This window comes from Coregonus clupeaformis, chromosome 5 (genome assembly GCF_020615455.1).
Source record: "Coregonus clupeaformis isolate EN_2021a chromosome 5, ASM2061545v1, whole genome shotgun sequence".
Taxonomy (NCBI): Eukaryota; Metazoa; Chordata; class Actinopteri; order Salmoniformes; family Salmonidae; genus Coregonus; species Coregonus clupeaformis.
In genome coordinates, this window is record NC_059196.1 from 7,828,418 (window position 1) to 7,856,314 (window position 27,897).

General features: G+C 44.6%; 1 protein-coding gene across 9 annotated transcripts in view; it reads right to left on the reverse strand.

Annotated features, from left to right (window-relative positions):
- LOC121561264 (dedicator of cytokinesis protein 10-like) overlaps positions 1-27,897 on the reverse strand; it is a 179,543-nt gene that overhangs the window by 96,265 nt on the left and 55,381 nt on the right. For 7 of the 9 annotated variants that reach the window (XM_045212198.1, XM_045212238.1, XM_045212231.1 and 4 more), the window contains exons 2-4: positions 23,020-23,139; positions 21,563-21,652; positions 18,583-18,665 (exon numbers count right to left, since the gene is read on the reverse strand). In XM_045212198.1, the coding sequence (XP_045068133.1) occupies positions 18,583-18,665; positions 21,563-21,652; positions 23,020-23,139 (293 nt within the window). Of the gene's footprint in view, positions 1-18,582; positions 18,666-21,562; positions 21,653-23,019; positions 23,140-27,444; positions 27,659-27,897 lie in introns of those variants that run through there. The other 2 variants (XM_045212215.1, XM_045212206.1) reach the window with 2 other exon arrangements.

Below are 27,897 nucleotides of genomic sequence, written 5' to 3' on the forward strand. Positions count from 1 at the left end.
TATCCTCCAACATAGCTCACAAGCTTCAATACAGAACTAAATGGGTTCACAAGCATAAGTAATCACTTTCCAGTCTTAGGAACATGAAAATAAAACGCGTCCAGCTTCTAGAATTGTCATTTCTACCAGTGATCCTAGCAAGCATTTGTTCATAAGATGCTACCTCCAACATTGATTCTATCCACTGTTTCAGAGTAGGAGTGACATGACCCTTCCAAATTCTAAGGATTACTCTAGCTGCTGTAACGATACCAACAGTGATCAGTGTAAATTGCTCATTTGTTACATTAGGTAACTGTTCTATCGCCCAAGAGACATATTCTCAGTGAAACTGGAATTCTTAACCCCAACCATTCCTCCAGATATTTTTAAACATTCTTCCAGAAAGGTAGCACTAATGTACATTCCCATATTGTGTGTAAAAATGTTCTAGTGTCTTTTTTGCATTTCCAACAGAGAATTATTGCTCAGACCAATCTTGTGAAGCCTTGTTGGGGTCCAATAAAACCTATGTAGTATCTTATATTGAGTAAGTTTCCCCCTGGCTTCCCTTATGTTCCTCCCTGAGCTGGACAAGATCTTCAACCAGGTATCATCCTCAATTTCACACTTAAGGTCAATTTACCATATCGTTCTGTCTTTACTCTGCAGATGACTAAATATTGAGTAATACATTGCTGCTTTATGTTTGGGTAATTCCAAATACTCAGCTATTGGGTTCTTTCCTGGATTTTGTTGATAGCCGGTTAACAAACATTCTCTCAATTGTAAATATTTCCAGAAATGTCCCTTCTCTCCCACATCATATTTTTGTACCAAATCTGAGTATGATATTAAAACATCTTCATTGTACAGATCACCTATAGTATGAATTCCTTTCATTAGCCACTGTTTCCAGTACACAGACTTATTTCCTATCCGTAGCCTAGGATTGTGCCACAATGATGAGTATCCTTGTTTTAGAAGTGACATTCCACATACCTTGTGTACTGTTCTCCACACCTCTTTTGAGTGTAACAAAATTGGGTTGGGAGTTTCAACAGACCTCTCCCCTGTAAGACTATTTGACAGAGTATCAACAGGGGTGAAAGGATAACTTAGTTCCCGTTCTATTGTTATTCAATCCAACCCAGCATTCCCTTTGCCCCAATGATTCGCCAATTTAGCCATTTCTAGTGATAAATTGTACAATTTAACATCTGGTAAAGCCAAGCCTCCTACATCCCTTGGTGAGCACATCATCTTCATATTAATACATTTTTTCCCCTATATATATAAATTGTTTCCCATATATAAGTATTTAGTTAATTTGTCATATTGTTTAAAATACCGGTCTGGAATATTCATAGGTAACATTGCAGAGATATAATTAAATTGTGCGACCACAACCATTTTATTCACGTAGATCTTTCCCAATAAAGAAAGTTTTATCTTTTCCCATTTTTCTAAATTGGCCTTAATCTTGACTAGTAGTGGCTCAAAATTTAGTCCCATCACTTCCTCCAAATTTGAGCTCAACTTAATACCCAAATATTTCATCCCAGTAGGAACCCATTTGAAATTAAATGGGGTAACGGTTCCAGAGTAACACATGGCATTAATTGGTATTGCTTCCGACTTATTCCAATTAATTTTGTAGCCTGACATTCTAGAATATGATTTAATACAAGTAAGTAATGGTGGTACAGACTGAAGAGGATCAGAGACCAGCGGTAGAATACCGTCTGCATACATAAGCAGCTTGTGTTCTTTTCCTCCTCCATGTACACCCCTAATTTCTCAAATCAAATCAAATCAAATTGTACTGGCCACATGCGCCGAATACAACAGGTGCAGACATTACAGTGAAATGCTTACTTACAGCCCTTAACCAACAGTGCATTTATTTTTAATAAAAGAAAGTAGAATAAAACAACAAAAAAGTGTTGAAAAAAAAAGAGCAAAAGTAAAATAAAATAACAGTAGGGAGGCTATATATACAGGGGGGTACCGGTGCAGAGTCAATGTGCGGGGACACCTGCTAGATGAGGTAGTTGAAGTAATATGTACATGTGGGTAGAGTTAAAGTGACTATGCATAAATAATTAACAGAGTAGCAGCAGCGTAAAAAGATGGGGTGGGGGGGCAGTGCAAATAGTCCGGGTAGCCATGATTAGCTATTCAGGAGTCTTATGGCTTGGGGGTAGAAGCTTTTGGACCTAGACTTGGCACTCCGGTACCGCTTGCCGTGCGGTAGCAGAGAGAACAGTCTATGACTAGGGTGGCTGGAGTCTTTCACAATTTTGAGGGCCTTCCTCTGACACCGCCTGGTATAGAGGTCCTGGATGGCAGGAAGCTTGGCCCCAGTGATGTACTGGGCCGTACGCACTACCCTCTGTAGTGCCTTGCAGTCGGAGGCCAAGCAGTTGCCATACCAGGCAGTGATGCAACCAGTCAGGATGCTCTCGATGGTGCAGCTGTATAATTTTTTGAGGATCTGAGGACCCATGCCAAATCTTTTCAGTCTCCTGAGGGGGAATAGGCTTTGTTGTGCCCTCTTCATGACTGTCTTGGTGTGTTTGGACCATGATAGTTCTTTGGTGATGTGGACACCAAGGAACTTGAAGCTCTCAACCTGTTCCACTACAACCCCGTCGAGGAGAATGGGGGCGTGCTCAGTCCTCTTTTTTTTTCCTGTAGTCCACAATCATTGCCTTTGTCTTGGTCACGTTGAGGGAGAGTTTGTTATCCTGGCACCACACGGCCAGGTCTCTGACCTCCTCCCTATAGGCTGTCTCATCGTTGTCGGTGATCAGGCCTACCACTGTTGTGTCGTCGGCAAACTTAATGATGGTGTTGGAGTCGTGCCTGGCCATGCAGTCATGGGTGAACAGGGAGTACAGGAGGGGACTGAGCACACACCCCTGAGGGGCCCCCGTGTTGAGGATCAGTGTGGCAGGTGTGTTGTTACCTACCCTTACCACCTGGGGGCAGCCCGTCAGGAAGTCCAGGATCCAGTTGCAGAGGGAGGTGTTTAGTCCCAGGATCCTTAGCTTAGTGATGAGCTTTGAGGGCACTATGGTGTTGAATGCTGAGCTGTAGTCAATGAATAGCATTATCACGTAGGTGTTCCTGTTGTCCAGGTGGAAAAGGGCAGTGTGGAGTGTAATAGAGATTGCATCATCTGTGGATCTGTTGGGGCGGTATGCAAATTGGAGTGGGTCAAGGGTTTCTGGGATAATGGTGTTGATGTGAGCCATGACCAGCCTTTCAAAGCACTTCATGGCTACAGACGTCAGTGCTACGGGTCGGTAGTCATTTAGGCAGGTTATCTTAGAGTCCTTGGGCACGGGGACTATGGTGGTCTGCTTGAAACATGTTGGTATTACAGACTCATGTTGAAAATCTCAGTGAAGACACTTGCCAGTTGGTCAGCACATGCTCGGAGTACACGTCTTGGTAATCCGTCTGGCCCTGCGGCCTTGTGAATGTTGACCTGCTTAAAAGTCTTACTCACATCGGCTACGGAGAGTGTGATCACATAGTCATCCGGAACAGCTGGTGCTCTCATGCAGGCTTCAGTGTTGCTTGCCTCGAAGCGAGCATAGAAGTGGTTTTGCTCGTCTGGAAGTCTTGTGTCACTGGGCAGCTCGCGGCTGTGCTTCCCTTTGTAGTCTGTAATAGTTTTCAAGCCCTGCCACATCCGACGAGCGTCAGAGCTGGTGTAGTACGATTCAATCTTAGTCCTGTATTGACTCTTTGCCTGTTTGATGGTTCGTCGGAGGGCATAGCGGGATTTCTTATAAGCGTCCGGGTTAGAGTCCCGCTCCTTGAAAGCGGCAGCTCTACCCTTTAGCTCAGTGGGGATGTTTCCTGTAATCCATGGCTTCTGGTTGGGGTACGTACGGTCACTGTGGGGACGACATCATCGATGCACTTATTGATGAAGCCAGTGACTGATGTGGTGTACTCCTCAATGCTATCTGAAGAATCCCGGAACATGTTCCAGTCTGTGCTAGCAAAACAGTCCTGTAGCTTAGCATCTGCGTCATCTGACCACTTTTCTATTAACCGAGTCACTGGTGCTTCCTGCTTTAGTTCTGTATCTGTTCTTATCATTGTCGCAAGAGGCTCTACAACTATGGTAAACAGGAGAGGGGAGAGTGAGCAACCATTCCTAAGTAATGTTGCTTTAGGATTGGAATAGAGGACCCCTATCCATTTACAAAAGTCAGGTCCAAAATCAAAATTTTGTAGGGTTCTTAAGAGAAAAGCCCACTCTACCCTATCAAATGCCTTCTCAGCATTTAAGGAGACAGCAGCGCTAGGAATTATATTTGAGCGGTTTAACCACATGAGATGTAAGAGCCTCCTCATATTATCAGTTGAGGGCCTGTTCTTAATAAATCTTACTTGGTCACTATGTATAATATTAGGTAGTGCCTTCTCTAAGCGTATCGCAAGGGTCTTAGTAAGAGGCTGATAGCACTAAAATTCCCGGGTTCTGTAGTATCTCTATATTTTTTAGGAATCAGCGATATCAAAGCCTCATTAAAGGTGTCCAGAAGGAAGCCATTTTTAAATGCCTCCTGGTAAACCACTGTCAATAGAGGCACAAGAATGTCAATATACTTTTTATAATATTCTACAGGAAGGCCATCCAGACCAGGTGATTTCCCTGCTTTCATAGATAAAATGGCGGCTCTAACCTCCTCTTCTGTTATAGTACAGTCCAGGTCCTCCACCTGGCTATCTGATAATCTAGGTAATTCTATACCAGAAAAAAAGTATCCATATCTATGGGGCTTGCTGAACAGGAGGATGTATATAAATCTTCATAAAAACTTTGAAACACACTGTTTTTCTCTTTGGATGAGGTCACCATCTTATTGCCCTTCTTAATTGCTGGAATTACTTTAGAAGTGTTCTGCATTTTTTGTTGTCTTGCTAGTAGCCTGCCTGTCTTCTCACCTCCCTCATAAAAACTGGTTCTAAGTCTAAACTAGAACCAGTTCTAAGTCTAAACTAGATGCTGCTCTTCTACTAATCTCTTCTACTAATCTCACTGCAACTCCCCTCCATGTCTCCGACCACTACTTTGTTTCCTTTTCTCTCTCGCTCTCCTCCAACACTACTCACTCTGCCCCTACACAGATGGTAATGCGCCGCCGCAACCTTCGCTCTCTCTCTCCCACTACTCTCTCCTCTTCCATCCTATCATCTCTTCCCTCTGCTCAATCCTTCTCCCTCCAATCTCCTGATTCTGCCTCCTCAACCCTCCTCTCCTCCCCTTTCTGCATCCTTTGACTCTCTGTGTCCCCTATCCTCCCGGCCGGCTCGGTCCTCCCCTCCAGCTCCGTGGCTTGATGACTCATTGCGAGCTCACAGAACAGAGCTCCGGGCAGCGGAGCGGAAATGGAAGAAAACTAAACTCCCTGCCGACCTGGCATCTTTTCACTCCCTCCTCTCTACATTTTCTTCATCTGTTTCTGCTGCTAAGGCCACTTTCTACCACTCTAAATTCCAAGCATCTGCCTCTAACCCTAGGAAGCTCTTTGCCACATTTTCCTCCCTGCTGAATCCCCCCCCTCCTCTCTCTCTGTGGATGACTTCGTCAACCACTTTGAAAAGAAGGTTGACGACATCCGATCCTCGTTTGTTAAGTCTAATGACACTGCTGGTCCTACTTACACTGCCCTACCCTATGCTCTGACTTCTTTCTCCCCTCTCTCTCCAGATAAAATCCTGCGACTTGTGACTGCAGGCCGCCCAACAACCTGCCCGCTTGACCCCATCCCCTCCTCTCTTCTCCAGACCATCTCCGGTGACCTTCTCCCCTACCTCACCTCGCTGATCAACTCATCCTTGACCGCTGGCCATGTCCCTTCCGTCTTCAAGAGAGCGAGAGAGTTGCACCCCTTCTCAAAAAACCAACACTCGATCCCACTGATGTCAACAACTACAGACCAGTATCCCTTCTTTCTTTTCTTTCCAAAACTATTGAGCGTGCCGTCTTTAGCCAACTCTCTTGCTATCTCTCTCAGAATGACCTTCTTGATCCAAACCAGTCAGGTTTCAGGACTGGTCATTCAACTGAGACTGCTCTTCTCTGTGTCACGGAGGCTCTCCGCACTGCTAAAGCTAACTCTCTCTCCTCTGCTCTTGTCCTTCTAGACCTGTCTGCTGCCTTTGATACTGTGAACCATCAGATCCTCCTCTCCACCCTCTCCGAGCTGGGCATCTCCGGCGCGGCTCACTCCTGGATTGCGTCCTACCTGACCGGTCGCTCCTACCAAGTGGCGTGGCGAGAAGCTGTCTCCGCACCACGTGCTCTCACCACTGGTGTCCCCCAGGGCTCAGTTCTAGGCCCTCTCCTATTCTCCCTATACACCAAGTCACTTGGCTCTGTCATATCCTCACATGGCCTCTCCTATCATTGCTACGCTGACGATACACAACTAATCTTCTCCTTTCCCCCTTCTGATAACCAGGTGGCGAATCGCATCTCTGCATGTCTGGCAGACATATCAGTACGGATGACGGATCACCACCTCAAGCTGAACCCTGGCAAGACGGAGCTGCTCTTCCTCCCGGGGAAGGACTGCCCGTTCCATGATCTCGCCATCACGGTTGACAACTCCGTTGTGTCCTCCTCCCAGAGTGCGAAGAGCCTTGGCGTGACCCTGGACAACACCCTGTCATTCTCCGCTAACATCAAGGCGGTGACCCGATCCTGCAGGTTCATGCTCTACAACATTCGGAGAGTACGACCCTGCCTTACACAGGAAGCGGCACAGGTCCTAATCCAGGCACTTGTCATCTCCCGTCTGGATTACTGCAACTCGCTGTTGGCTGGCCTCCCTGCCTGTGCCATTAAACCCCTACAACTCATCCAGAATGCCGCAGCCCGTCTGGTGTTCAACCTTCCCAAGTTCTCTCACGTCACCCCCTCCTCCGCACACTCCACTGGCTTCCAGTTGAAGCTCGCATCCGTTACAAGACCATGGTGCTTGCCTATGGAGCAGTGAGGTGAACGGCACCTCCGTACCTTCGGGCTCTGATCAGTCCCTACACCCAAACGAGGGCATTGCGTTCATCCACCTCTGGCCTGCTGGCTCCCCTTCCTCTGCGGAAGCATAGTTCCCGCTCAGCCCAGTCAAAACTGTTCGCTGCTCTGGCACCCCAATGGTGGAACAAGCTCCCTCACGACGCCAGGACAGCGGAGTCACTCACCACCTTCCGGAGACATTTGAAACCCCACCTCTTTAAAGAATACCTGGGATAGGATAAAGTAATCCTTCCACCCCCAAAGAAAATAATAATTGTAAAGTGGTTATCCCACTGGCTATAGGGTGAATGCACCAATTTGTAAGTCGCTCTGGATAAGAGCGTCTGCTAAATGACGTAAATGTGCCCTTGAGCAAGGCACTTAACCCTAATTGCTCCTGTAAGTCGCTCTGGATAAGAGCGTCTGCTAAATGACTAAAATGTAAATGTAAAATGTAAACAATGCATATTCTGCCTTTTTGTTATACATTTTTACTGCTTCTTTCTTTTTTTTGGACGCATCTGCTATTATTTTCACTGTGGAAAACTTTTCAGTTGAGCCTATGTTGATCTCAAAAAAGGATCTAAGATAATCCGCTAGTGATTGGCTAAATATCTAATCTTGTAATAGCATGGTGTTGAGTCTAAATCTACCCTTCCTCATATTTTCGGAGTTTATATCAACATGTAACTCTACTTTAGCATGATCTGTGAGGACAATGGGACCAATCTTGCAATCAATCACATTATTAACCATGAAATTAGTTATCAAGAAGAAATCTATTCTGGAGTGTGTCTTATGACATTGGGAGAAAAAAAGTATATTCTCTATCATTAGGATGGACTAATCTCCATATGTCTGTAAGGCCCATATCTTCTGCTAGCATATGTATTGCAAGTCTATCCTTTGGCATGGAGTTACCTGTAAATTTTACTTCTATCAATAATATTGTCCATTACTTGGTTAAAGTCTCCAGCAAGGACGATCTGCCCCTCCATATTTCCCAGTATAACATTGACCTAAAAAAAAATCTGGGTCCTCCTTGTTGGGAGCATATACAGTGGGGGAAAAAAGTATTTAGTCAGCCACCAATTGTGCAAGTTCTCCCACTTAAAAAGATGAGAGAGGCCTGTAATTTTATCATAGGTACACGTCAACTATGACAGACAAAATGAGGAAAAAAAATCCAGAAAATCACATTGTAGGATTTGTAATGAATTTATTTGCAAATTATGGTGGAAAATAAGTATTTGGTCAATAACAAAAGTTTCTCAATACTTTGTTATATACCCTTTGTTGGCAATGACACAGGTCAAACGTTTTCTGTAAGTCTTCACAAGGTTTTCACACACTGTTGCTGGTATTTTGGCCCATTCCTCCATGCAGATCTCCTCTAGAGCAGTGATGTTTTGGGGCTGTTGCTGGGCAACAGAGACTTTCAACTCCCTCCAAAGATTTTCTATGGGGTTGAGATCTGGAGACTGGCTAGGCCACTCCAGGACCTTGAAATGCTTCTTACGAAGCCACTCCTTCGTTGCCCGGGCGGTGTGTTTGGGATCATTGTCATGCTGAAAGACCCAGCCACGTTTCATCTTCAATGCCCTTGCTGATGGAAGGAGGTTTTCACTCAAAATCTCACGATACATGGCCCCATTCATTCTTTCCTTTACACAGATCAGTCGTCCTGGTCCCTTTGCAGAAAAACAGCCCCAAAGCATGATGTTTCCACCCCCATGCTTCACAGTAGGTATGGTGTTCTTTGGATGCAACTCAGCATTCTTTGTCCTCCAAACACGACTAGTTGAGTTTTTACCAAAAAGTTATATTTTGGTTTCATCTGACCATATGACATTCTCCCAATCCTCTTCTGGATCATCCAAATGCACTCTAGCAAACTTCAGACGGGCCTGGACATGTACTGGCTTAAGCAGGGGGACACATCTGGCACTGCAGGTTTGAGTCCCTGGCGGCGTAGTGGGTTACTGATGGTAGGCTTTGTTACTTTGTTCCCAACTCTCTGCAGGTCATTCACTAGGTCCCCCCGTGTGTTTCTGGGATTTTTGCTCACCGTTCTTGTGATCATTTTGACCCCACGGGGTGAGATCTTGCGTGGAGCCCCAGATCGAGAGATTATCAGTGGTCTTGTATGTCTTCCATTTCCTAATAATTGCTCCCACAGTTGATTTCTTCAAACCAAGCTGCTTACCTATTGCAGATTCAGTCTTCCCAGCCTGGTGCAGGTCTACAATTTTGTTTCTGGTGTCCTTTGACAGCTCTTTGGTCTTGACCATAGTGGAGTTTGGAGTGTGACTGTTTGAGGTTGTGGACAGGTGTCTTTTATACTGATAACAAGTTCAAACAGGTGCCATTAATACAGGTAACGAGTGGAGGACAGAGGAGCCTCTTAAAGAAGAAGTTACAGGTCTGTGAGAGCCAGAAATTTTGCTTGTTTGTAGGTGACCAAATACTTATTTTCCACCATAATTTGCAAATAAATTCATAAAAAATCCTACAATGTGATTTTCTGGAATTTTTTTCCTCATTTTGTCTGTCATAGTTGACGTGTACCTATGATGAAAATTACAGGCCTCTCTCTCATCTTTTTAAGTGGGAGAACTTGCACAATTGGTGGCTGACTAAATACTTTTTTTCCCCACTGTATGTTTCGTAACACTACCTTAATCCCATTTATAAGAGCCTCAATGCAGATAAGCCTGCCAAACTCATCAGAATGTTGCTTCAACATTACAAAATTAAGTATTTTGCTTATCAGAATAATCAACCCATTTTGTTTAGAATTAAATGAGCTATGATAAACTTCTGCAACCCTGCCTCCTCTAAATTTCAGTGCATCTGTATCTGTTAAATGTGATTCCTGTATGAACACAATATCCGCCTGTTTTTAAATATGTCAAAATCTTTTTCCTCTTCACTTGGTTACCACAACCATTTATATTCCAAGAGATTATGTTTACATAACCATTAGCCATATTTGCGCTGATTAGTTATAGCCTGTGAGCGTGAAGTGTCCCATTTAACAAACTCTAATGAACATAATTATATAACATTTCACAATATATGCTCCAGTGTAAATAAATGTAGAAAACCAATCCCAAAATAAAACAAAGCAACTAGGTACGTAATGTTGCTTCTCGATGAGCCAATCATCACAGAACTGTCTTTGATGCTGCAGAAGATAACATGCAGTCTTAACTCAAAATTCCTTATGGTCCGTGAGGCGCTTGAAAGGCTAAATTCGCAACACTCCCCAGAGTCCCGCAAACACATAGGCTACCTTCAATTGTATAGTAAACGGCAACTTGAATTTTACCTTGTCTCGTCTTCTTTATCTAGACTAAACACCTTGCTCTAGCAAGAATCTCTCTGCCTCCACGTTGTCCTTGAAAATCTTTTTCTTTCCCTTCCAAGTAAAGAGCAAGGTCGCTGGGAATGCCAGTGTGTGCCTGACGTTCTTCTCGTGTAGTTGTTTCTTCGCCGTTGCAAACTTCTTCCTCTTCATTGCCAGTTCCTTGGACAGGTCCGGGAAGAAAGACAGCCGGCGGCCTTCCCACTGAACGCCACCCTTTTTTTTCGTCACTTTAAGTACCTTGTCCCGGACTGTAGATCGTAGGAAGCAGATGAGGACTGTTCTTGGGGGCCTATTCTCGTCAGGCATGGTTAAACTGCGATGGGTTCGTTCAATTTCGAATTTGTGCCTGTCATCAAACCAAATCCTTCTGTAATGATTTGCTGCATACACAAGGTTAGTCCACCGCCAGCCTCACTCCCCTCTTTCAGATTAACCAATCTCACCGTATTTCTCCTACTTCTGTTCTCAAGTCGACACGATTCCACAACATATCCAGCTTTTTCTCGTGATTCTCATTACCCTTCTCCAGACGGGAGATGGCATCCTCCACTGTCGAAATCCATCCCTCTGCCCACTCCATCCTCTCTTGTATCGCATCAACTTTTTCCTTTAGCTCGGTAGTTGTTGTTTTTATCGTGGAGACATCGGATGCAACTTCCAACAAAATCGTGTTCATCTTTCCCATTCGCTCAAATAGATCCTTCAGATTTACAGATTTCTCTGGGTTTACGTGTTAATCCATGTCTTGGTGGGGGGATTCGGGAGGACTTGCTGTTTGTTTGCTAGTCGATGTGGCCTTCTGTGAATACCGTGTGTTAGGCTTGAATACGTTTTTAGCGTGTGTCGACATTCCAATAACGCCACTTTAGCAACATGTTTCAAAATGTAAATTATCTTTATATTAAGCTGTACTTCAAGTCAATATATTAAGACAAAAATGAAATTGTATGCAGTTGAAGATTTTCATCAAGGATCTCTCTGTACTTTGCTCCGTTCATCTTTCCCTCGATCTTGACTAGTCTCCCAGTCCCTGCAGCTGAAAAACATCCCCACAGCATGATGCTGCCACCACGCGTCACCGTAGGGATGGTGCCAGGTTTGACGCTTGGCGGCTCCAGACGTGACGCTTGGCGGCATTCAGGCCAAAGAGTTCAATCTTGGTTTCATCAAACCAGAAAATCTTGTTTCTCATGGTCTGAGAGTCCTTTAGATGCCTTTTGGCAAACTCCAAGCGGGCTGTCATGTGCCTTTTACTGAGGAGTGGCTTCCGTCTGGCCACTCTACCATAAAGGCCTGATTGTTGGAGTGCTGCAGAGATGGTTGTCCTTCTGGAAGGTTCTCCCATCTCCACAGAGGAACTCTGGAGCTCTGTCAGAGTGACCGTCGGGTTCTTGGTCACCTCCCTGACCAAGGCCCTTCTCCCCCGATTGCTCAGTTTGGCTGAGCGGCCAGCTCTAGGAAGAGTCTTGGTAGTTCCAAACTCCACAGTGTTCTTGGGGACCTTCAATGCTGCAGAAATGTTTTGGTACCCTTCCCCAGATCTGTGCCTCGACACAATCCTGTCTCGGAGCTCTACAGACAATTCCTTCCACATCATGGCTTGGTTTTTGCTATGACATGCACTGTCAACTGTGGGACCTTATATAGACAGGTGTGTGCCTTTCCAAATCATGTCCAATCAATTTATTTTACCACAGGTGGACTCCAATCAAGTTGTAGAAACATCTCAAGGATGATCAATGTAAACAGGATGCACCTGAGCTCAATTTCGTCTCATAGCAAAGGGTCTGAATTCCTATGTAAATCAGTTTTCTATTTTTAATACATTCGCAAATATTTCCAAAAACCTGTTTTCGCTTTGTCATCATAGGGTATTGTGTGTAGATTGATGAGGGGGGAAAAAAATATGTAATCCATTTTAGAATAAGGCTGTAACGTAACAAAATGTGGAAAAAGGGAAGGGGGAAGGGGTCTGAATACTTTCCGAATGCACTGTATATCAGTGGCGGCTCCTGAAAAAATTCTCAGGGGGGGCAATTTTTCTGATGATTTAGGTGACCTACACACATTTTAAAAAAGATATGTCCAGCAACAACATGAAGACAGGGGCAGCATATAAGTCAATACCAGAAGCATTTATTGACTGATCTCAAAAGTGTTGGCTTACCAGGGTTGGTGGAGCCCTCAGTTTCATCTTTGCCTCGCAAAGCTAACTCAAACACTCCGCAAAACTTCACACACTGGATTAGCCGGCTGAGGATGTGGCGGTTCTTGCTAATGTCGTAGTAAATATATTTGTTATAGTGAATATGGAATATGATATGTTGAGTAAAATGTTGTGCTAAGATCTATTTAGGTCAGGAGCTGGTTATAAGTTCTGTTCCTATCCAATAACAATGGACAAAAGGGGTCCTATCTTGTCAGCCTTGTCAGTTTCAGTTCTCCAGTAAACTTGTGATTATCAACACTAACCTCATCGTTGTGGCGGCGGACAGCTAGCCTGTATCCCTCATCCAGTTGAGTGGGAATGTTCACTCTCCCCAAAGAAGACAATCTCAAACAGCTATCCATGTGGGTCTTTGACAGCTCATGTTTCTTAATCTTTCCTGAAAGATGGTGCATGTCCGTTACACACCAGTCGCTGTCCAAGCGGTGCTGTCTGCCGTGCCGCCTTCAGGGTGAAAGAGTAAGCAGGGGGTAGCAGAAGACTGCATTAGCTACATCGCAGCCTGCTAGCCAGGTTTTTCGTTCGTACCAATTTTTGGAAAATCCTCGGGTGTAGGACTTCCCCCCTTTAGTAGAAACCTGTTGAATTATTAAATTTGGTCTGGGAGGTCCTAATTGTTTCGTTGCCAATTTATCTTCATTTGTTCGCCGACAAAAATGAACTTCTTTCAAAGACACAGTCGAGTTGCACTGAAGCCTAGCCATTTTGATAGTAGTAGTGAATTGATTGATGCTGCTACCCGCTCTTTTCTTAGTTACGTTCATGGTTATGTTACGTATGACGAAAGCGCGTAAGTGCAAGCCCTCAGAAACCCATAGAGATTGTATTGAAAGCTCTGATATTTGAAAAAAATAGATTTTACATGGGAGTCTATGATAGACTTCTGGGCGATTTTCAACCTGACTGAAATCGCCCCAAAAGGGGGGGGCATTTGAAGCACGACTTTAGCCTGATTGGACATTTAGTGGCACTGTGGCAGATCAGACGTCTAGATTACAACACTGATAACTACTGTTGCCGTGATATAATTGATTAGAAAAAAATCCCTTCCTTTTCCCGTTTGGCAGTGCGTCGCCCATATCGCCCTATTGAACACACCGCCCCTGCTGTATATGCTGTTTAATATGACATGTAGACTATTTGAAATTATGTGCGCTTCTTACATTCACCTTTTCATGTTCATTCAAATACTTTTAATTCAAATCCATATGGTTTGGTTTCAATACTTAAAAACCAAATGGTAGGTCCAGGTAATCACAAAAATAGATTGGTGTTAAATTGTGATTTTAATGAATGGAGCGAATTTGGAGCGTCAGCTTTTTTTTCCTGTGAGCGCTGAGCGGTTTGTAGCGGAGCTGTTGGAAAGGACATGGAGCGCCGGAGCGGTGCACAAGCACCGTTCCGTGAGCGATGAGCGGGATTTCCAACCGCTCAACTCCGCTCACATGCTCTGCTCCCCACCCTCCTCTCTTCTACTCACCTCATTCTGCCTTCCCCACTTCTCTCTCCCTCCCTCTCCCTTCCGCTCCCCTCCTTCTCTCCTCCTCACAGACAGTCGGGGGGGGGCTTCCATTAGGGATGTCAAGAGGGGAGAAGACTACACTTAAAAGCCTCCAGGCAGAAAGAGAGAAGGGCTGCGTCCCAAATGGCACCCTATTACCTACTACATAGTGCACTACTTTTGAACAGGGCTCATAGGGCTCTGGTCAAAAGTAGAGCACTATGCAGGTAGGGAATAGGGTGCCATATGGGACGCAGACAAGGAGGATGTCCTCTCTCTATGTCCCCTATCATCATATCGTAGATGTACTAGACTTCCGTAATGACATTCAACCTCAACTCTACTGTTGATACCTGTATTGTGATAGCAACATAACAGTCCAGCAGTATATTGTAGTAGTAGTAGGGCCTGTTTAACTACACAGGCATGGGCTAACTCGAGCCCAGAGTTTTTTCTGACCAGGTCACATTGTCAGGAAAAACTCCTGGCTCTGTGTATAAGTTATAAGATCGCCTAGGTACTAACTCACGATTACAAGACAGAGATACAGTGGGGAGAACAAGTATTTGATACACTGCCGATTTTGCAGGTTTTCCTACTTACAAAGCATGTAGAGGTCTGTAATTTTTATCATAGGTACACTTCAACTGTGAGAGGCGGAATCTAAAACAAAAATCAAGAAAATCACATTGTATGATTTTTAAGTAATTAATTTGCATTTTATTGCATGCCATAAGTATTTGATACATCAGAAAAGCAGAACTTAATATTTGGTACAGAAACCTTTGTTTGCAATTACAGAGATTATACGTTTCCTGTAGGTCTTGACCAGGTTTGCACACACTGCAGCAGGGATTTTGGCCCACTCCTCCATACAGACCTTTTCAGATCCTTCAGGTTTCGGGGCTGTCGCTGGGCAATACAGACTTTCAGCTCCCTCCAAAGATTTTCTATTGGGTTCAGGTCTGGAGACTGGCTAGGCTTCTCCAGGACCTTGAGATGCTTCTTACGGAGCCACTCCTTAGTTGCCCTGGCTGTGTGTTTCGGGTCGTTGTCATGCTGGAAGACCCAGCCACGACCCATCTTCAATGCTCTTACTGAGGGAAGGAGGTTGTTGGCCAAGATCTCGCGATACATGGCCCCATCCATCCTCCCCTCAATACGGTGCAGTCGTCCTGTCCCCTTTTCAGAAAAGCATCCCCAAAGAATGATGTTTCCACCTCCATGCTTCATGGTTGGGATGGTGTTCTTGGGGTTGTACTCATCCTTCTTCTTCCTCCAAACACGGTGAGTGGAGTTTAGACCAAAAAGCTCTATTTTTAGCTCATCAGACCACATGACCTTCTCCCATTCCTCCTCTGGATCATCCAGATGGTCATTGGCAAACTTCAGACGGGCCTGGACATGCGCTGGCTTGAGCAGGCATGCGTGCGCTGCAGGATTTTAATCCATGACAGCGTAGTGTGTTACTAATGGTTTTCTTTGAGACTGTGGTCCCAGCTCTCTTCAGGTCATTGATCAGGTCCTGCCGTGTAGTTCTGTGCTGATCCCTCACCTTCCTCATGATCATTGATGCCCCACGAGGTGAGATCTTGCATGGAGCCCCAGACCGAGGATGATTGACCGTCATCTTGAACTTCTTCCATTTTCTAATAATTGCGCCAACAGTTGTTGCCTTCTCACCAAGCTGCTTGCCTATTGTCCTGTAGCCCATCCCAGCCTTGTGCAGGTCTACAATTTTATCCCTGATGTCCTTACACAGCTCTCGGGTCTTGGCCATTGTGGAGAGGTTGGAGTCTGTTTGATTGAATGTGTGGACAGGTGTCTTTTATACAGGTAACGAGTTCAAACAGGTGCAGTTAATATAGGTAATGAGTGGAGAACAGGAGGGCTTCTTAAAGAAAAACTAACAGGTCTGTGAGAGCCAGTATTCTTACTGGTTGGTAGGTGATCAAATACTTATGTCATGCAATAAAATGCAAATTAATTACTTAAAAATCATACAATGTGATTTTCTGGATTTTTGTTTTAGATTCCGTCTCTCACAGTTGAAGTGTACCTATGCTCTTACTGAGGGAAGGAGGTTGTTGGCCAAGATCTCGCGATACATGGCCCCATCCATCCTCCCCAGAATTACAGACCTCTACATGCTTTGTAAGTAGGAAAACCTGCAAAATCGGCAGTGTATCAAATACTTGTTCTCCCCACTGTAGAAACCTTTGGCTCTCTCACTCCCCTGAAGGCGTACGCATACATAGGTTCCGTTTGCTCCTAGCAAAACTCAGCTAGGCGACGTGAACGTCTGCGCTTGCATACTCCCTTAAAATACCTTTGCGTGAAAACTAGAAAAAAGCAGCAATATTACTGTTTGTCCCTCTTGAGACGCCATAGCAACAAGTACACTTCCTCAAAATAGTCAGAATTAATCTAAGATAAGTCAAGAAATCTGTAATTAATTTTGACGTTTTTGCCGAGGAAGTCATGGTCGCGCAGATGTAACTAAGATGTTTGGTGCAGTATTTCTCAAGTGAAATGTGTATGAAAACTAGTCGTCTGTCGTTGAATGACAACAAACACTTCATTGAAGAATCTCTGCTTTTGACCAATCACCGACGAAGGGGCGTAAACTTTGGCTACCGAACTTCGACAAGCCTCAATAAAGAAAAAAATTTGCTCGAACAGACGGAAAAAACACTGCTGAACGCTGCCGAACACCAAAATGAACAAATGTCAAAAATGTTGTCTAATATATGCGTGAACTCTTTTGACTGGGAAGCATACGGTAAGCTTTACTGTAGAGGTGCTGGGTGCATTGAGTTGGATAGAGGGCAGACTGGCTAAAAAGCTTATTATAGTATGGGTAACGCCATTGAGGGATTTCTCCATTTTAAAATCGGTTAAAGTGGCAATATTCAGTTCAGTTTTGGTAAACAGCAGATTGCCCCTTGGAGTGATCATCATAGCAAAGATAGGTGTTCTCTCTTTTCTATATCTATGGCTGGGTGTCTGAGCTGAGCCCTGACTTATGTGTGGCCGAGTCCTCTCCATCTCCTCCCGAAAAGGACACAACAAAGGGTTGCCCTCGCTCCAGCGCGTTCATGAGCCACCCTGTGTTTGTGTGTGTGCTCTGAGCTGGAGACAGAAAGGCTTCCCTCTTTTATAAGGATAGCAGACCCAGCACTGGAACTAGTCCCAGCAAAAATAATACATGCCATCTTTTTAAAAGTGTTTCCAACAGGCTTACAAATAATAATGGCAATCTTCAGGGACACCCCTGTGTTTGGACCTCAGTTAGAATAGCCTTGCATCATGCCAGACTTCGAGGCTCTTCTATGTGATCTCTGGAGAGACACAGCTTGTGAAGACGACTAGCTCAGAGTGAACTGGGCTGTCAATCTGTCAACTGGATCACAGACATATCGTATGAGGAGCCCAAACTGATCCTAGATCTGCTGCTAACTGTGTGTCCAGGGTATCTCACAAAGGCTAGTGGTAGCTCCCAAACTGATCCTAGATCCGCTGCTAACTCTGTGTCCAGGGAAAGACAGAGGAACTGATTCAGAGAGAAAACTCATCATGTGGATATAACCTCTATAGGAGCATGTACATTCAGTCTCTTGATATCTATTGATGTTAACTACACAGTATCAAAAGTAGACTATGGATCAGTTTTAGAGTTGATGTACAGTATATGATGTTGATTTGAAGTTCAACAAACTCAGAAAGGTCACGTGAACTGAACTAGAGGACTCCAACATAACCAACCCATGGGAGACATGGAGAACATTACAGTGGTCTGGATAGGGGTCAGAGGTCAAAGAGGCCCTGCTCTGATGGTTGGTCTCCCCGGGGTTGAGTAACCGATGCACAGCCCTGACATCCCCGCAGCTGGACAGCCTGCCACACAACAACACAGCCCACCGACGTCCACGATTTTGTTTTTTGTTCCCATTGTTGACATCACAGAGAGCTATTTTTCGAGAGGCATTTTATGTAACCGCAGACCACTGAGGCTGCATCTCAAATGGGACCCTATTCCCTATTTAGTGAACTCTGGTCAAAAGTAGTGCACTACATAGGGAATAGGTTTCCATTAGGAACACAGTCCATGGATCTTCAGGCCTAGCTGTGGTTTTCAGCTGCGTCTTTCCTAGTGTTTATGTGAAGTACGCTTTTGGAAAGTCTGGCATGCGTTCCTGACAAAGACGCCATGTCAAAACAGTTAAGCCCTGGAGTGGGCCCTGACTAACTCAATACTCATAACACTTAGAAGTACATGAAGTGGCGAAGTACTGTATTTTTCTTATGCAGAACAATGACAATATGTACACACACTGCTCTGTACATAAGTGTAATCATAGACAAGGGTTGTAAAATTCTGGTAACTTTCACAACATTTCTGGAAAACCTGGGAAAGTTGCCGGAATTTTGCAACTCTTTCATAGCCTGTTCTGTACCTGGGAAGTAGCCGGTAATCTCCTGCGTACTCCTCATATTTGTAATGGACCACGTGTAGTTGGGAGTTGTAGTACTCGCAGGCCTGGAATAGAGGAGGAGAAAGAGGAAGAGGAAGAGGAGGGGAGAGATGTTCTGTTAATGCCTAGTGCAGGTGAATAACAGACAGTTGATTCTGTCTGTATATATGACTGTGTTTGTGTGTTTTATTTAATGTATTTATTTTACCTTAATTTTAACAGGGAGTACCATTGAGACCATGGTCTCTTTTGCAAGGGAGCCCTGCATCTTACAACTACACAACAAATGACATATAGGAAACATACCAGAAAATAAAAATATAAAGAGAATGTAAAAAATATATATTTTTCGTGAAAAACAATCAATCACATTCCTCAGCAAAGAGGTCCTCAATCAACAAAAATAGAGATGTGTGTGTGTCTTGGCATGGGTAGTTGATGTTTGAAATCCCCTCTCTGTCACAATGTGGTTCTTATACAGCTCTACAGATGTCTATCAGACAGTAGTCTCTCTCTCACACACACACACACAAATCTCTCTCCATTGAAATAAGTAGATCCAAGGTACAGTAATGGTAATGTACAGGCAATGTACAGCTTTGTTTTACATGAGTAGCAGGCCTCATACAACCCAGTGTGATGCAAGCTAGGGCTGCAGAGTCTGCCTCCCTCTACAACATGATGCCTACGTCCCAAATTGCACCCTATTCCCTACATAGTGCACTACTTTTGACCAGGGCCCATAGGGAAAAGGGTGCCATTTGGGACACACCCTTAATGTTGTAGAGGACTCTGCAGCCCTAGCTTGCTTCACACAAGTTGTCTTAGAGCCCCACAAGCTTACAGATTTACAAGATTGAATCCATGATTAGAGTAATCAAACCATAAGAAGAATTGAATTAACATTCTGTCCCACGGGCTTGAGTTACAGACTTACTTTCTCTCCCTCTCTTCTCTGTGTCTCTCACAGAGAGAATACACGAGCTCAGTTGCGCACAAGCGCAATCTCTCTCACTCGTAAACACACACACACAGACCCTCACGCACGCATGCACTCTCACCCTCTCTTTCTCTTCTCTCAGCAGTATGTTTTCTCTGTTGTTTTGTGGATTCTCATCTTATTTCTGTCTGAGTGGTGGTATCATTGTCTATCACTTAAACACAGCTCCACTGGCAATCATCACATTTATTATTAAAGACACTCTACACATATTTACTTCCACAAGGCAATAACACATGTCTGGGAGGACATACTTAAATAGCCATTCTCTTTCATTCAGCTCTATCTCACTCTGTGTCTCTCTCTCTCTCTCTCTCTCTATGGACTCTCACACACACCCCATCTTCAGTAAGCTGTGACGGTGTTGTGTCTGGTGTGTTTTCGTATGCAGCGAGGCTGCTACAGTAGGATGTGAATGAGACATTGGGTGGCTAATTTGATCACTTCTTCCTAGCCAGAGAGTGCTGCAAGTCTTTCACTTCTGCCTCACCATCAAACATTACTTGTCACCATTAGAGCATGAAAACAGGCACACCTGCACACGCAGTCTGGTTGTGTCCCAAATGTGCACTGCTTTTGACTAGGGCCCATAGGGTACCACCCCAAATGATTGCACTATAAAGGGAATGGGGTGCCGTTTGGGTCACAGCCACAGTATAGGCTTATCAGATCCACCTCTTCAACTCACCATCCAATAGGGGAAATTAACTGGTCGTCATCATTTGCATTTCTAGGGTTCCTCAAAAATATCTGAAATGGTTCAAACGTTTTAAAAGGTTGCAGTCATGGCTGTGTAGCTATCATAACTAAGGAGACACTGTATCAAATCCAACACAACAGTCAACTGAGGGGAAATGTCTATATCACTCACAGACATAACTTTTCAACTACTTTAGATGGATAAAGTAATGTTTGTGAAACACAGCCTTGCTCTCACACAGGCCCAGGGTGCATCCCAAATAACACCCTATTTCCTATATAGAGCACTACTTTTGACCAGAGCCCAATGGGAAATAGGGCGAGCACTATAAAGGGAATAGGGTGGCACTTGGGACGCAGACCATGCACTAGGCTGCAACCTCACTGCCTCCCAGTCCCCACCACATCCCTTAGTGTCTTTGCAAGCCAGCCCAACTAAGCTGAGCAGAGCAGAGCCCCTGCAAAACAACCGGCTGCAGTGGATTCTCTCTCTCTCTCTCTCTCTCTCTCTCTCTCTCCCTCTCTCCCTCCCTCTCTCCCTCCCTCTCTCCCTCCCTCTCTCCCTCCCTCTCTCCCTCCCTCTCTCCCTCCCTCCCTCACCAGCCTCAGATGATTCAGCTCCATAGATGAGCTCATTGGAAGCAGCAGTCCAGTCAGCTCAGCCACACAGCTCCAACAACACGGCTGGGGTTCCCCCCCCCTCCCGATGCTGTTGATTCCCACAGAGAGAAACATGATCCGGCAGCAAGCTGCACAATTGTACTTCTCTTTCCCTCTGGTTCAGAAGAGGAGCAGTAACTCCAAGGCATGGGTACGGAATACATGTTAGGAACATTCTCATATGTATTCCGTACATAAGGACTGAAGTGGGTCAAGGCCCAGGAAGCTATGGAACTCTCTCTCTTCTTCTTCTTCTCTCTCTCTCTCTGAAGGCTTGCACTTTCACTCATATAGCTAGCCAGAGAAACTCTCCTTCACTCTCTCACACGCACACACACACTCGCTGGCACACAGAAACACACACAGCTCCTGGAGGAACAGAACACATCTGTGTTCCTTATGTCACTGCCTTATGAGCTCATGATGTTGATGTTGACCTCTGTGTTGAGAATATGTTTAATGTAAACAACAGCATATAGTCCAGACCCTTACCCGCACAACCACCACACCACGCCAAGCTGCCTGCCTGCCAGACTTAATGTGGAGTCAGCTAAGCATGGCGCACTCTCTCTTTCTCACACACACACAAAAACACACACTCACCTGTCTGACCAGCAGACACTCGGCCTGGAGCTCGGCCCCCTGGGGCACGGTGGACTGCAGTGTTCGTCTCTCCAGAGGCACTGTGGACACCTGGGGGACAGAGGGGGAGGAGAAATCAGATGGGGAGGAACCATCAGAGGGGGAGGGACAGTTTGATGTCAGGTAAAAGCGAATCTCTTGTGAAAGACTGTCTGGGTGGAGGGGGTGTGGACTTGACTTCTCAACCTCTTCCCCTAGAACCAAATTCAGTAGCTGGCCAGAGGCCAAAGTTCACGCGACATCTGGTTTTGGATTACTGAGATTAGGTAAAAGCTGACATATGCAGAGTGGGATAGGATATATGTGCAGGTCTGAATATGAAAATGCTTGAAGGGACATATGAAATCTAAGGATACAGTCTTTGCCACCACGATGTGCAGTCAGATCACTGAGCCCTATTCCAGTGTGTCAGCACTTGATGAATAACATCTGACCAAGCGCTCCGGTGCCATCATAATTCATTCGGAAATATTGAGGTCAGAAATAGCAAATGGCTCAAATAAAGGGCTCAAATAAATCATCCATACCTAGAAGGAAAGATTGAAAGTTGGAGAAATACTGCTCTCACAAGCAATACTGCTTGTGTCCCAAATGGCTCCCTATGTAGTGCACTACTTTTGACCAGGGCCCATAGGACTCTAGTCAAAAGTAGTGCACTATATAGGGAATAGGGTGCCAATTGGGAAGTAGCCACTGAGAACAGCCAAGTTCCCGCCCTCTCTGATCAATGTTTGGTTCTGATTTACTGTGTCTGCAGTCAGCTGTTTAAAATCGTTCCAAAAGACGTTCCAAAACTTTATTAGGTTTTGGAAGTGAATTAGGTTGGTCTATTAGCAACTGAATTGGAGTTCTATTAGGTTGAGCTATGGAGACACAGCAAACAAAACAGGACTGTTAGGTTGCCGGGCCTGTGTGTGTGTGTGTGTGTGTCACAGTAGCAGAGTCATGCATTTAAACATCAACTCAGGGATCGAAGGCCAAGTCATTTCCCTAAAACCAATTAAAACCAGTTAACATGAAGTGGCAGTCTTAAGGAGTCACACTAGCGCGCTAATTAAGTCACTAATGAGCAAACAGCGGTCCTCTGTAGCTCAGCTGGTAGAGCACGGCGCTTGTAACGCCAAGGTAGTGGGTTCGATCCCCGGGACCACCCATACACAAAAATGTATGCACGCATGACTGTAAGTCGCTTTGGATAAAAGCGTCTGCTAAATGGCATATTATTATTATTTTACATTGGTGGAGCAGAAGCACTGGGGGGAATGAGGTGTTCAGAATGCAAAATGAGTGTGTGTGTGTCTTTCTGTCCTTCCGTCTTGTTGTAAAACATTGGTATGGCTGGCATGAGCCAGACACAGTCACACATACACATATGCACCCCCCCCTTCAAACACACACACAGACACGCTCGTACCCACCGTGAAGTCATTGTCGGGGAAGAGGAGCAGCTCTCTGAGGGGGTCTTCCTTCAGCTCATCTCCCAGGTCACAGATCACAGCCTCATAGTCCAGAGGGTCTATCAGCTTGGGCTTCTCCTGCTGGAACACACACACACACACACATTTTACTTGACTTATCCCATATGGCAGTGAAATAAACACTTGGGTACTACTTGGGGAAACACAGATGAGATAGTGACGCAGGATTCAAATCCCAGTCCAGACACACACACACACACACGGAACACACTCATTATCAAAATCGCGCCATACACATGATGACTACTGTAACAGTCACACCATGGGATATCCAACATATTCAACTATTAAGTCACACAGAAAGTCTTCTACATCTAGGACTTATCCTGCTGTAACACACAGAGAGAGGCAGACAGACACAAACAACTATGCAATCACCAAGTACAATTAGCCTCTATACTGTTCAATAATCATGACTTATAAACCACTCTGAACTGCACTGATACCCAACAACACTCAGCAGTCAGCCAGCCAAATGGTGTGGCTAAGCAAATAGTCTAAACCTCAGAATATCTGTTTATCTTTCACTGGATGGGCATAAATCATTTTTTTGCAAGGCATGAAAAACTAGCTACCACCTCACTTCCTGTGTTTACTCTGTCGCCATTGGATCAGCTACATAAACATCAAGGCTACGTCCCAAATGGCACCCCATTCCCTATGGACCCTGGCCAAAACTAGTGCACTACATAGGGAATAGAGTGCCATTTGGGATGCGGCCCCAGTCTAGAGGGGCGGGAAAGAGAGAAGTAAAATACAGGATGAAGTGGTAATGTCATGTGCCAAACCAAACCTGTCGAACTGTTTTACTGACAGATGGAGAGTATATCGCATTAGCAGTGATCATAACAGCTCAGAAAACATATTTAATGATAGGCTGAATGTCACCTCCTATTATTTTTAGATTCTGGTGCAAAGGATTACATCAGAGATTCGAGTTCTGTAATGACCGTAGACTGATATATATCACAAAGGCAGAAGTTTACAATACGTTTTAAGTTAAGGGTTAGGCTACACATCTGCACAGCACATGGTCTCGACAAACCCATCCAGACAGAGCGTTTCACAGAAAGCGAAACGGACTGCACATGATGAGACGAGGCTATTTCGGTCCTCAAAGGAAAGCAGTATGTCTTCTTCATCACTGCTAACACAAACTGTGGTCGGAGAAGTGGAAAACTGATGACCTGTGTTCTCTGTTCACACGGCCATTGCGGGGGGTTTTCTCCTGAGTTCCGACCACAAGCCCCTGTTCAGTTAGACCAGGGGTGTATTCATTATTGCACACTGTAGCAAAATGTTTTGAAAAGGAAAAAGGGTTTCTTATTGGACAAGTTCAGCTAGGTCCCTTCCCATTTCAGCCTGTTTGGTTCCTAGTGAATACAACTCTGACAGAATACACCCCTCACACACAAGGGAAAGAGGTAGAAACCAAGCAGTCAGTGAGACATAAAAACATGACAAAGAATGTTACAAAAAATGAAAGACTGAAAGACCCAGAATCATAACAATCCTTGTTGTGAGGAAGGATCTTGTTGTGATTCCACTGTAAAAAACTAAACCATTTGTTTGTATGAACTGTACCCGACTGTAAGAGAGAATGACTACTGAGGACAGTTTCATTTGTCAACCTCACAGAAATGTCTACCAAGACAATATATTTTGCCTGAGTGCCCTGTAGACAGTGGTCCAGCGGTTAGTGCTGCGTACCCGCCCTGGCACACACGTTTAGCCAAAGCTACCAGTCGGCATGGGGTTCGAATCTGCCTCGCAATCTCTCCTACCTTTCCTGTCTCCTCTAGCCCTCTTCAATGTCCTATCTCAATACAATAAATAAAACCCACAAAAATATATATTTAATGTCATATGCCTGAAGGTGGTCTACGGCCGAGATTTCCAAATGAACATAAAACAAATTTTAATTAATTTTTGTGGTTCCAGTCAGTAGGGTTCTTACCATACAGACAGACCGGGGGAGGGGCAGAGAAACACATGAATGAACAATAGTATTTTACATTCAGCATTCATTCACACTGTTGCCAAATCACTTGATCACCCTACTGAGCAACGCTGTGGGTTTAGTCCATTCAGTTTTGACCCTTGACCTGACCAGAGGCTTAGCGTCACCTTCTCTGACACCTGAAGTACTATGGGTTCAGTAACACAGCTACACCACCAGTCAAACGTTTGGACACACCTACTCATTGAAGGGTTGTTCTTTATTTTTACTATTTTCTACATTGTAGAATAATAGTGAAGACATCAAAACCATGAAATAACACATATGGAATCATGTAGTAACCAACAAAGTGTTAAACAAATCAAAATACATTATATATTTGAGATTCTTCAAATAGCCACCCTTTGCCTTGATGACAGCTTTGCACACTCTTGGCATTCTCTCAACCAGCTTCATGAGGTAGTCACCTGGAATGCATTTCAATTAACAGGTGTGCCTTTTTAAAAGTTAATTTGTGGAATTTATTTCCTTCTTAATGCGTTGTGTTGTGACAAGGTGGGGGTGGGGGGGGGGGGGGGGGTATACAGAAGATAGCCCATATCATGGCAAGAACAGCTCAAATAAGCAAAGAGAAACAACAGTCCATCATTACTATAAGACATGAAGGTCAGTCAATGCAGAACATTTTTAGAACTTTGAATGTTTCTTCAAGTGCAGTCATAAAAAACCATCAAGCACTATGATGAAACTGGCTCTCATGAGGACCGCCACAGGAATGGAAGACCCAGAGTTACCTCTGCTGCAGAGGATAAGTTCATTAGAGAGTTACCAGCCTCAGAAATTGTAGCCCAAATAGTTCAAGTAACAGACACATCTCAACATCAACTGTTCAGAGGAGACTGTGTGAATCAGGCCTTCATGGTCGATTTGCTGCAAAGGAACCACTACTAAAGGACACCAATAATAAGAAGAGACTTGCTTGGGCCAAGAAACACGAGCAATGGACATTAGATTAGTGGAAATTTGTATTTTGGTCTGGAGTCCAAATTGGAGATTTGTGTGACGTAGTCCAAATTTGCGATTTTTGGTTCCAACAGCCGTGTCTTTGTGAGAGACGCGGTGTGGGTGAACGGATGATCTCTGCATGTGTACTAACCACCGTAAAGCATGGAGGAGGAGGTGTTATGGTGTGGGGGTGCTTTGCTGGTGACACTGTCTGTGATCTTTTTAGAATTCAAGGCACACTTAACCAGCATGGCTACCACAGCATTCTGTAGCGATACGCCAACCCATCTGGTTTGGGCTTAGTGGGACTATCATTCGTTTTTCAACAGGACAATGACCCAACACACCTCCAGGCTGTGTAAGGGCTATTTTACCAAGAAGGAGAATGATGGAGTGCTGCATCAGATGACCTGACCTCAACAATCCTCCGACCTCAACCCAATTGAGATGGTTTGGGATGAGTCGGACCACAGAGCGAAGAAAAAGCTGCCAACAAGTGCTCAGCATATGTGGGAATTCATTCAAGACTGTTGGAAAAGCATTCCAGGTGAAGCTGGTTGAGAGAATGCCAAGAGTGTGCAAAGCTGTCATCAAGGCAAAGGGTGGCTATTTTAAGAATCTCAAATATAAAATATATTTTGATTTGTTTAACACTTTTTTGGTTACTACATGATTCCATATGTGTTATTTCATAGTGTTGATGTCTTCACTATTATTCTACATTGTAGAAAATAGTAAAATAAAAATAAAACCTGGAATGAGTAGGTGTGTCCAAACTTTTGACTGGTACTGTACATGACACCTACACGTTTGGTGCCTATATTCCACCAGACAACAATATAGTTAGGATGTTGCAGAGCAATTGTACAATTGGACCTACATATTGAAGTATTAAAGTCCCCTGCTGACAACCTCATATCTCCAGTTGAAATGTTGTGAACATATAGATCACATATCTGATTGTACATGGCCACTCCACTGGTTAAAAACTCTGATACACATAGGGAGAAATACTGTTTGAGTCTCTGTCAGTTACAGATATCAACACACCAATCAGATAGTCAAACAGAGAGTCATTGGCTAACTAGTATTAGGCAAAGGCTAGCAATGTCCAACTCCAACCTGTGCCATGTCGGTTGGCCTCATGTTGACGGACAGGTGCAGTGTAGAGTGAAGTTGCCCCTAGAGACTGATATTGGGTCAGTTTTGCCTTTCATCCACTAACGATTAAGGTTAGGACTGGGGAAGGGGAAGCTGATCCTAGATCTGTACCTAAGGGGAACTTCACCCCAGATCGACAGGTGCAAGAGAGGAACGGGAAGCCCAGAGCAATAAAAAAAACACCCAGATACGGCACTGCACTAAAGCGAGAGATAGATAAAGAGAGATGGTATACATACAACGCTCAGGCGGTTGAAATCGTTCCGCACACGCCTGCTCTTATCCCTGTTCTTCCTTCGGAAGGTGATCTTACTCCTGAAGCTCATCCTGATTCAAAACAGGAGACTACTGCTCATGGATACCGATGACACGGACACAGATACCGATGACAAGCACACTGACACGGGGACACAGAGAGGACTTGTGTTCCAGCAGGCAGAAGCAGAAGGTCCATTGATTGGTGTGTGAGACCTGTCGGAGCGCGTGGTGTCCCAAGGAGGAAGTAGAGGGTTGATGTAACACAGTGACAGAGGAGGTGCAGCAGGGGAAACTGACAACAAAAAGTCCAACCACCAAACCTCTCTCTCTTTCTGTTTCTCTCTGTAGACCTCTCTCTCTCTCTGTTCGTACTCTCACCACATTTTGGGGATGGATTCCCGCTGGGGCCGTCCATATGGAAAATGTACTGTATG